The 11,115-nt window shown below is 34.5% G+C and overlaps 2 protein-coding genes across 2 annotated transcripts; one reads left to right on the plus strand and one right to left on the minus strand.

Moving 5' to 3' along the window:
• Nucleotides 1–2,132: 2,132 nt before the first annotated feature.
• LOC139900080 (phosphoglucan phosphatase LSF1, chloroplastic) lies at nucleotides 2,133–5,636 on the plus strand. Its single transcript, XM_071882886.1, has 10 exons — nucleotides 2,133–2,531; nucleotides 2,642–2,748; nucleotides 3,482–3,938; nucleotides 4,019–4,090; nucleotides 4,276–4,397; nucleotides 4,486–4,701; nucleotides 4,787–4,892; nucleotides 5,023–5,132; nucleotides 5,236–5,380; nucleotides 5,493–5,636. The coding sequence occupies exons 1-10, from the start codon at nucleotides 2,202–2,204 to the stop codon at nucleotides 5,634–5,636; spliced, it is 1,809 nt and encodes a 602-aa protein (XP_071738987.1). The 5' UTR covers nucleotides 2,133–2,201.
• A 462-nt stretch (nucleotides 5,637–6,098) lies between these two features.
• On the minus strand, nucleotides 6,099–8,990 carry LOC139896297 (protein KINESIN LIGHT CHAIN-RELATED 2-like). Its single transcript, XM_071878893.1, has 3 exons — nucleotides 8,806–8,990; nucleotides 6,586–8,422; nucleotides 6,099–6,280 (listed from the first exon to the last, which is right to left on the minus strand). Exons 2-3 carry the CDS (start codon nucleotides 8,376–8,378, stop codon nucleotides 6,106–6,108), a joined length of 1,968 nt encoding a protein of 655 aa, XP_071734994.1. The 5' UTR covers nucleotides 8,379–8,422; nucleotides 8,806–8,990; the 3' UTR covers nucleotides 6,099–6,105.
• Nucleotides 8,991–11,115: the final 2,125 nt, after the last annotated feature.

Below are 11,115 nucleotides of genomic sequence, written 5' to 3' on the forward strand. Positions count from 1 at the left end.
TTTGGTTGGATCATCGGAGCTTTTCATCTGATGATTTGGGAATATTAAAGTCTGGACCGCAGTGGTCCTTTGCTACTAGGAGCTAAAAATTCTGACATGAAAATAACAAAATAGAAATAGGTCACCTAAACTCCTAATGTTAGTTCCAAGCAAAGTACCCAAAAAGGTGAAACTATTACGTGCATTGTTTCCGGTATCAATCCACATCGAAGGTTTATGGCACTTGATTAAAGTGACATTTCTTAATATGATTAGTGTACGATTTGTTTTAATTTTTTAGAATAGCAAACCTTAAACCTACAATGTTACACATATATTATCTATTTATCTACGACCACCATAATTTATAACATCTCAGTGTCTTAGGTGATGCTTAAACTCAACTTGAAGGGTTTCTCTCGTATCGTTAGACCAAGTGTCGATTAGTATGAGTTATTAGAGGTTTAAAGTATATATTGGTCATCTTGTATATATCTATACAAATCTTTCAATCCATATGTAAGAAAATATATATGGATCGACACTAGTGTTTGAGAAACATTTTACTTGTGATGTTATCTCTATGTCAACTCGGAATCATCAATGAGGTATCAAGACTGAGGATGACATTTAGAAGAGCAATGTTCCATCCCTATCACGTACAAGTACAAATGCACATGTTGACATGACTAATTAACAAATCAATGTCCTAACATATTATCAGGTGTTTAGATTTTGTACCCGAACATAAGGCAAATTGAACGATAAAGCAAGGAGAAAAATTATTATGACGATTTTTTCAGTCTAAGTAATCTCTACATGTATTAAATGTCTGTTAAAGTGACTTTATCGTTCATAAAGATCACCTAATCGTTGATGTGTAGCAACACACACAACTACACGTGATGTCTATTTCCTTTAGCATTAATTCACTTTCACTTGCACATTACAGTATAGTAATTTTCATTAACCTATCAACGGCTATCATGTTTCTGTATCACCAATTTGAATTTAAATTTAAAATCTATATAAAAAGGTAATCCCTAAATAGGAATGAAGTATCTATAAGTAGTAGTACAAGTTATTTATAGCAGGGTAAACCAAACTTTTTGCTTTCATGAAAACTAGTTATCGAACCCTCGCTTCGCGCCGGGGGTTCGGTTTTCAATGTATTTTATTGCGTTTAGTAAAATTATTTTGTGGCTAACGATGATGTGTTGAAGCGCAACTCGAGTCGAACTAAAAGGTATAACCCGTGAGAGATTTAAATGTTATTTTAAATTAACAATATATGTGCATCTCCGCGTTTCGCTATGGAATTTTCGACTTTTAAAAATTTAACGCAAAATCAACGTGTATGAAAAGTACCCCAAATATTTAGCGTTTTTTAAAAAGCGTCCGTTTTGCGTATAGCTAGTGACATTGTGTTCCTAAAATTATTTCGAGTTTAACGATGGTGTCGGAAAAATTTAACTCGTTGCGAGCGAGAAGATATGACCCGTTGAATATTTGGGTGGAGTTTATTTAAGATTTTTTTATGAAAATGGTTAATTGACACTTTACCCCATGTTTGAGGGGTCGATTTGAATTTTCCAAAAAAGTGTGGGGGGCGTTGTTGATAAAATGAAATTTAGTTAAAATTTATAATAAAAAAGATGAAAAATCGAAAATGCCCCTGATTATTATTCATAACTTTTGTCAAATAGACCGAGACTATAGGCTATTTAATGGTTCTTGGTGGGCTTCAGATATAGTTGGGCTCAGCCCATAGTGTCTCAATTTGGTGAAACTCTAGCACCATGGTTCGGGTAACTGAGCAAGCAACAGTCCTATCGGTGACCCGACCGAATCACATTAAAGATAGTTTTAGCCATGTGCAATGGCATGGAAGATATTTCACTTTATCACGTGGCAACATACAGAAAAGGTTAAAGTGAAACACGTGGAAACCGGGTCCCACATATAGACTTATATATGCCGCAAAAAGTCAAACGTTGACCGACTATGCTCCAATCTCAATAAACACCATTAATTTACCTGCACCGATAACACCACCACTCTGCTCCAATCTCAATAAACACCATTAATTCTAATCATATTCTCAGTATCTGTAAACTGTAAATTGCCCCTGCAATCCTTCAATAAATTAATAATCAACGTCTCAGATTTCATTATAATTCATTAAAACCCTAACGAATAACCTCATTTACCATAATTATACAATGTTGCTGCTTCAATTATCGAATTCCGGCGTTTTCTCATGTTCGAGAAGCTTGTCATCGAATCAGAGGTCAACTCACACTTCAATGTACTCATATTTTTGGGGAAGAGAGGTGTGCTTCATCAATGGCGGTTCGGTGGTTGAAAATTTGGGTAGGACACGAAGAGTAGTTTCAGAAAGAGGAATTAGGGTTTTGGCGATGTCCGCTTCGACTAATTCACGATTTAAAATGAATTTGAATGAATATATGGTTACTTTAGAGAAACCGCTTGGAATACGTTTTGCTCTGTCTTTAGATGGCAAGATCTTAGTTCATTCCATGAAGAAAGGGGTCCGTAATTACAGTTTTTATTATAAATTATAAATTATTATATACATCTATATATGTATATGACTATATGTATGTATATGAATTTGGTGGTGTTATAAATGTTTGTGTAGGGAAATGCAGAGAAATCGAGAATAATAATGGTTGGGGACACATTAAAGAAGGCAAGCGCATCTTCTGGGGGTAGTCTTATTGAGATTAAGGACTTCAGTGATGCAGAGTACTGTTTGCATATATACATTTTGGAACATTTCAGTAGGACTTACATTTTAACTTATATGATATGATTACATGCTAAATTATTAGTGTACATACTTATATGTGCATACAATGATGTATTACAGCCCAATATGATCTTCTGTTTCTGCTTATATGTGCATACAGTGATGCTAAATTCGTACTGCACATACTTATATGTGCATCAATGGTTGTTGATGTTTGAGAATCTCTAGTGGGCCTGACTCAAGTTCAATCCCCATAGTCTACAACATTGGGGGCCTTGCCGTTAAAAAAGATCAATATGCTTCCTCCATGTGTTGCTTGGAGTCAAATACTTTTAAAGTGGACTTATGCCAACTTTGATGTGATTTTGATGTGTATATAACTGATAAACCATTATAGTATGAATATGAATACTTGGAAGACTTATATCTATTGTTGAAGGGCATAATAGTCTTGGATGAATTTCAGTTATTTGGTTTAAGAAATAGTAAATTTTCACATTTGCATGAGATTATGTTTTTTCATGGGGAAAGCCATATGACAATGTGACTCTTCATTCTCACAGAATATAACAAGTGGCTCATTACATAGTTTAGAAGTAACTTCAATTGCTGGATATTACTTTGAACTTTAAAGTATGAAAAATATTGTTGAAAAGCTCTGCAAACAAAATTTGAATTTTCAAGATTAATTTACTCATCCAACTGAAGTGTCTTGGGTGGTTCTTGCAGGAAGATGATGTTAGAGAAATCCGGACTTTGTAGTCTTGTTCTTGAAAGACCATTTTCCCCTTTTCCAATTCAACATTTGCATCACAAAAGTGATTTAGATATCCAGTTTAATCGAGGTCGGGTTCCTATTGCCACTTGGAATAAAACAGCTTTGACATCAAGTTTGAGAACATCTTTTGAAGGCAGTGGGAATTCAGGGTTTATCATGTTTACACCAAGATTTTCGACGCCTAAAGGGTGGAATCTTCTTATAAACCAAAACGGGCAACCTCGTGGCAGGATGCCGAAAAATATCCCGGATGAACCGTTTACTCAACTTGTCACCATTTTTTCTGAAGAAGAATCTGGAGATGATTGGTCACATGGGAGCTTCCCACTTGAGGAGTATATGAAAGCATTAGAACGTTCTAAAGGAGAACTTTATTATGACCATTCTCGTGGGATGCGTTATAGCAAGGTGAAATGTCCTTAGTATTCTTTCAGACAGTTCATTGTTATATATTAAGCTAATTCATATATACTTGTTATATCTTTCAGATTACCGATCAAATGTATGTGGGGTCATGCATACAAACTACAGCTGATGTAGAGACTTTGGCTAATGTTACGGTCAGCACTACCAAACTTGTGTCATCCTCAAAATTTTATGGTGCTTCATGACACGTTGATAAAAAAGTCCCATTTATCATTTATAAATAGCTGCAATGTTATCATCTGAATCTTTTGAGTACTTGATTGAAGTAAAGTTTCTTGCTTTATTACTTAATAATAAAGAAAGGGTGATTTTTTTACAGGGAATTACTGCTGTACTTAATTTTCAAGGCGAGGTTGAAGCAGAAAATTGGGAAATCGATTCAAAATTAATTAACGAGTCATGCCAGAAAAATAATATCCTCATGATTAATTATCCAATAAGGTAATCTAAAATTTTTCTTAGAGCTGGGGCATATTTTTTTGCTGTGAATTGTCTTTCTCATGCTAATTGGTATCCCTGTTTTTAGCAGGGAAGGAGACTCGTTTGATATGAGGGGCAAACTTCCATTTTGTGTTGGTCTTCTTTTAAGGTTGCTTAAAAAGAACCATTGTGTTTATGTTACCTGCACCAATGGTTTTGATCGATCTCCTGCCTGTTTGATTGCATACCTCCATTGGATGACTGATACTTCACTTCATGCAGCCTACAACTATGTAACTAGCTTGCATACATGCCGTCCTGACAGGTTCAGTTTATAATCTTTCAAATTATATTCTTTCAGTTTGTAAATGAAGTTTGTTTGATATGCATGTATCCGATGTCTACTGCAGACCAGCAATTGCATGGGCTACATGGGATCTGATAGCAATGGTTGAGAAGGGGAAGCATGATGGACCCGCAACCCACTCTGTGACATTTGTTTGGAATGGACACGAGGTTTTTAATAATAATAAGCATTGATATTGATATCTTTAATTACAAGTGTTACACTTGCATCTGTCGTACAGTTTTTGGTCTGTTTTACCATGTGATGGTTGCTTTTTGCATAATACTTATTACTTTACAGGGAGAGAATGTAGAACTGATAGGAGATTTTACTGGTTGGAAAGAACAAATCAAAGCATCCCACAAGGGCGGCCCGAGATACGAAGCTGAAGTTCGACTTGCGCAAGGAAAGTAAGTTATTTTCATTCTTTTTGATAGACATTTGATATTATAATTGACCATTTTTTTTTTTTTTTACCAAAGCATGCAAATTGATTATGTTTGGTACACTTAGGTATTACTACAAGTTCATAGTCAATGGGGATTGGAGGCATTCTCCATCATCACCCACTGAAAGGGATGACCGGGGAAACGTTAACAATATACTCGAGGTTGGTGACACTGCAAGTGTGCGCCCTTCTATCAAACAACCAAAGAAGGTACATTTTCTTATATTAATATCTATATCAATATATTAAAAAAGAAGGTATTTGAGATTTTTCTAGATTTATTAATCATCATAAATTCATTTGTGAATCATATTTGTTCTAGGATGCAAATATCGTGAAAGTGATTGAGAGACCATTGACAGAAAATGAGCGTTTTATGCTAGCAAAAGCAGCTCGGTGTGTTGCATTTTCGGTCTGTCCTATAAAGCAGCTCGGTACAATACCATTATACGGAGTATTCCGTTAAAACATTTATTGGACACAATCGACGACTTATCTTGTTGAGCCAGTATATATGGGTCTTCATGAACTCCGTATGTCACTAACCGAGTTTTCTCCAAGCTCAATAACTATCAAGATAATGGTATATTCGGTATGTTACATGTGTACCAATTCACACAATCACACGATCTACCATTTGTTGCTGGCATTGCCCTGTGATCTATAATCTCTCTTCTGGTTATTTTGACATATGTAAGTTCGTACATATAAATGTTATACATGTATACATACATAAATAAATGCATTATTACTCAACCATGTTGCTTTCAGGCGTTATTCATATGGTTACAACTTTACAAACCATTTTCACAGATTGATTATAAATAATAAATACAAAGAAAATGAAGTACCTTTATAAATGGATTTCTTACATTTTGATCGATATATGGATTGCTTTATAAACAAAGAGAGAGAAGAATATATGTATGTATATGTTAACCATCAAGGAGAAATTCAAGTGATAACGGTTTCTTGCTCCGATGACGGCGTGCATCGTTTAATAACTCTGCAAGCCTTCGTTTTTCATCATCCACCTCTGAACTCGCAGTTCCCAGCTTCTCTTCTCTCATTCCTACAACGTATTCGAGTATCTCTATTGCATCTTCCCACCTATAACCAATCATTCACTTTCATCATACAATATACACAAAAACAAGAAAACTAGACAATGCAAAAGAGTTCACTTCTATAAAGGCGAACTAATGTGTACTGCTAGCTAGCTGCACACATCTTGTGGGAGCCCGTACGAAATCATGGACCCCACAGAATCTTGAATGTAACATGTGTGCAGCTAGCAGTAGGGGCGGATCCAATGCAGAGCAACCGGGGTTAAACTATTATATTGTCTTTTTCAAATTTATTAATTTTTTGTCACCGTAAAAAAAAAAAAATCCTTAATCCACGTATGTTAGTACCTTCCCATTGCGTCATAAGTTCCAGCAAGATTACTATAAACACCAAGTGTATCCGGATGATGAGGACCATATTCGACCTCCAAAACACCCTTTGCTTCTTCAAACAAATCAGCAGCCTCGTCTAACAGTTCGAGATGGACACAAGCCAGTCCCATCTGGTTCAACACAATGCCAAATAAAGCCGATTTCTTATCTGCCACAACTCTTAATTTTGAAACCGCAACCTTAAAGTAATCATACGAGTCAGAGTAATTTCGCATCATGTAAAACATAACCCCCATTTGAGCCTCGACTCCTGCAATCGTGCTTAACTGACCCTGAGCCTTCCCGAAAGCCTTAAGCGCCTTTTTCAGTAAATACACCGCTTGACTAAGTTCATTCATCGACTCATATATAGCAGCAACTTCAATAAACCCGTTACCAATTTCTTCATTCGGGCTTCCGGGTACGGGCTTTTCGTATATCCTCAAAGCATTTCCGCAGTAAGATCTCGACTCACGAAACTTTCCCATTTTATTGTACAGTTCAGCCAAACGAACTAAAACAGAAGCAACCGACGGATGATTATCCCCTTTTGTAGCCTTAAACACATTAACCGCTTTCTGATAAGCAAAAATAGCTTCGTCATAACGGGCCAAACTTAAATAAGCATCACCAATACAAACATCAATCGCGGCCACGTCAGCATCTTGACCGGCTGCCGACATCGAAATACTCGCCAACACATAATGATCAAGTGCCGACTCGTATTCACCTTTCGCATCACAAACCAGACCCATAAGTCTCCTATCAGCAGCTTCCTCAACAGAACTAGTCGACCCGTTTGCTTTATGTATATCAAGCGCCATTTGACACAACTTTTTCGCCTCATCGAATTCCAACGCTTGAATATGCGCTTCGGCTACGTACCGACACGTTTCCCCAAATCGAGGATCAGTTACACCCAAAACCTGTCTTTGTATCCCCAACCCTGCTGTATAACAAAGTATCGAGTTTTCAATATATCCCAGCATCGCGTATGTATCACCTAACTGCATACACCCAGCAAATTTCGCTAACGAATTTTTATGACCTTCGCCCATACTTGGAATCTCGATAGAACGTTCTAGAATAGGAATGGCTTCATTGTACTGTCCTAAACTACAATACAATGCTGCGACGATATGCAAACACATGACATACTCCAAATTTTGTTTCTGAAATCGGTTATTCTCAAACGCTTTCATCGCCCTTATACCCAATTCAAGCGCCTTTTTAGGGTTTTCGCCCGACGACAATAACTCTCTCGTTTGTTTGAGTAAATAAGGCCCGAGGTAATGTGGTTCTTCTTTGCCACTTGGCGATCGTGTAACGTCCTTATTAGTTACTCTCGGGCTACTTACTCTCGGGCTCTTAAGAGGTGAACTGTTCTCATGAAACGATTTCGATCTTGGTTTCGGGATATTAGGAGATTGTGGAGATGAAAGTGTATTAGTTTTAGGAGTATTATAATTTGATGTATCAAATGAATCAATCTTGATTACACTCTTTTTCATAGTTTTATCAAGTGACCGTAAATTTGGGCTGATTTTTGATTCCTGGCTAAGTGATTTGTTGTTTGGCGAATAAAAAGAATCGCGATACAGCTGCTCGTAAGTGTCTGCTGCTATAGGACTGGTTTGATCTAAATCGAAAATATCATTTTCGAGTTCTTTTGCGCTTAATTGACTTCTTATAGGAGGAACTATGGATAAGTTCTTATGTGGCAAGCTAAGGTTGCTTGGCGAACGCGATTTAAAACCAGGTTTCGACATTTTTTGTAGTTCCTCAAACACGGTTTTCCCTAAAATTCGTGTTCCTGTTTACACAAAAATGAGCCCATATTATTGTATAATACTTTTAACTATGAATCATTAATTCCTACATCTACAAAAGAAATGCACGTTTATTGAGAATATTAAAATTCTAGCAATTTTAATTGCAGAAACTATATGTTGCTCTATTTGACATTTCTTGTTTTAAACATGTATGAACACAACCATATCAAATAACAAATGATGATCAACAAACAAAAGCGAAATTATGCGTGATCAGATGCAGAATAACATAACTTAATCATGTTTACATCATTACATGAATATCTTAAAATGTTAGTTATGTAGTTTATGCAACATCATTGAACGTAACATAACTGATAACGATATTTTGAAGTTAAGGAAAAAATCAAAATAACGTACTTACCTTGATATTTCACGTAAATAATGATATGATCTTCTCAGTATGCGTATGTATATGACTCCTTTCGATCTCTCTTTGTATGTATATACGTTTAGGTATTATGTATATGTATACAAAAGACGGAGAGAAAAGGAGAAAATTATTATATAATGAAATAAAAAAGGTGCAAATTTGCTTATTTTATTTTTATTTTTTATAAAAGAAATGGGAAAGGAATTATTGATAAGAGAAGAGAATGTGAAAAATAGATAGCGGTGGATGACGACTGATCTCCGCCCCTCCACGACCGGGCGCGATCACTTTTCTCTCCCTCTCTCTATTTATTTTTCAATCGCTTTTCTTTTTCTGGTTAATATCTATCTATATATGTACGTTGGTGTTTCCATTTTCCTAAAAAACAGTTTTCTTTTTTTTTTCTTTCTAAATTTATACAAATTCAAATCTTTGTAAACAAATGACCCTTAAATTAGAGGGGTGTGTAATTAGTTTTGTACAATGATAAACTCAAAAAAAAAAAAAAAAAAAAAAAAAAAAAAAAAAAAAATTACCAAATTTATTTTATAAAATGATTCTACGAGTAATAATATATACATGACAAAGAAGAAAAAGGATAAAAAAAAAAAAAAATTTCGATTGATCCATCTTATGTTTCACATCAGTATGCTAAGTTTTATTTGTAAGTTTTATGTGAACTTAACGTTTCTCTTTTGATTAACAGGGTGACGGCAATAGCGATTCAGAATTATAATTCAATTGGGTCTCGAAATTTTTTTTCATTACTAATTATATTTAAATACTATTTTAGTGGTAGTTACTTTAAAAAAAACTACAAATTCGAAAAATATATGGAGTCCGAGTAGTTAAATTTAGTGGTGTAATATATAATTTGAAAGAAAAACTATAAATTTGAGAAATATATGGTCTCCTGTAGTTAATTTTGGTGGTGTCCTGTATAATATAAAGATTATTTTCTACTAAAAATTTTCAAACTAGTGGTGCCCGTGACCCACGGGCTTCTCTTTAAACTTGCCACTAGTGACGGGTGCTTTGGAGAAACTCCGAAAGTGAATAATTAGAGTGTGTCAGGGTATCTATGTCAGTTTTCGGGAAATATAATGAGCACTAAAAATAATTTTGAACCATTAGGAAATAAAGAGAAAGAAAACAATATCTCTAACTCCCATGGAGAGACACCGAGAGAGAAGCGTTAACAAGATATTAAGAACATAAATTCCACACGTTTCTAATAAAAGACAATGGCGAAACATTGAACAACTTGTATGCTATAGGTAACCGTTAAACTAACAGACCTCAAAACCTCTACAACATGCGACCAAATCATTATTGTTCAATACCACAATTATGTTTTAATATATTTGTGTTGACGTTGTCTGTCTGCGAGAAGCTATTTTAAGCTAAATCATTTCAAACCAATTAAGTTCGATAGTTTTTGAACAAAATTACTATTATAATCTTACCTTTCAATATGATTGAATCATATAGACCCTATGCAACTCAAAATTGGGTAAAAGGGACTTCAGTAAAAGTCTCATAAGTGCTTTGAAGATGAGAGTGGGAGGTACTTTAGGGTGTGTTTGAATGACAAGTATATGGAGCTTAAGTTTTAGTGTTTTCTTTTTTTTTTTTTTTTTTTTTTTTTTTTCATATACTCAAGTTAGAATAATTATTTTGTTGCCAAAATTTCTAGAACTTATGAAAAATAAGCTCCGAAGAAGTGAGGTAGTTGAACTAGCTTATAAAATAATGTATAATAAGTTTATAAAATAGGGAAATACATAATAGTTACATTAACATAATAATTGTTTTTTTTTTTTAAAATCAATTTACACTTTAGATTTACAATTTCAGCTACTTTACAAAATATATTAAAATTAGTATTAGTAATAATAATAATAATAATAATAATAATAAGTGCCAATTTCTAGGCTTCTAGATTCATAAATAAGTTCCGCTAAACTTAAAAAAATTTTACACCGTAGCTTATAACAAACAAGTTCATGATGAAATATCAATACCAATAAACTTCAAAAGAATATTAGCTTTTAGCTCATCATCAACTTTAAAGGAAAGGTGATAAACCGTTATTCCCATTACTCAATGTTGCAATCCAACTCATGCGAATAAGTAAATAACAACTACAAAAATAATGTATGTAAATGTAATGCGAATAAGCTAATATGTAGTACATTTCTATAGCAAATGTACGTGTGACCGTTTTTTAGGTACGAGCTTCATCAGGGTTTCTTCGTTGCATTCTTCGTTGAAGACATTTTTTTTCGAAAATATTTTTCG

The sequence above is a fragment of the Rutidosis leptorrhynchoides genome, chromosome 3 (genome assembly GCF_046630445.1).
Source record: "Rutidosis leptorrhynchoides isolate AG116_Rl617_1_P2 chromosome 3, CSIRO_AGI_Rlap_v1, whole genome shotgun sequence".
Taxonomy (NCBI): Eukaryota; Viridiplantae; Streptophyta; class Magnoliopsida; order Asterales; family Asteraceae; genus Rutidosis; species Rutidosis leptorrhynchoides.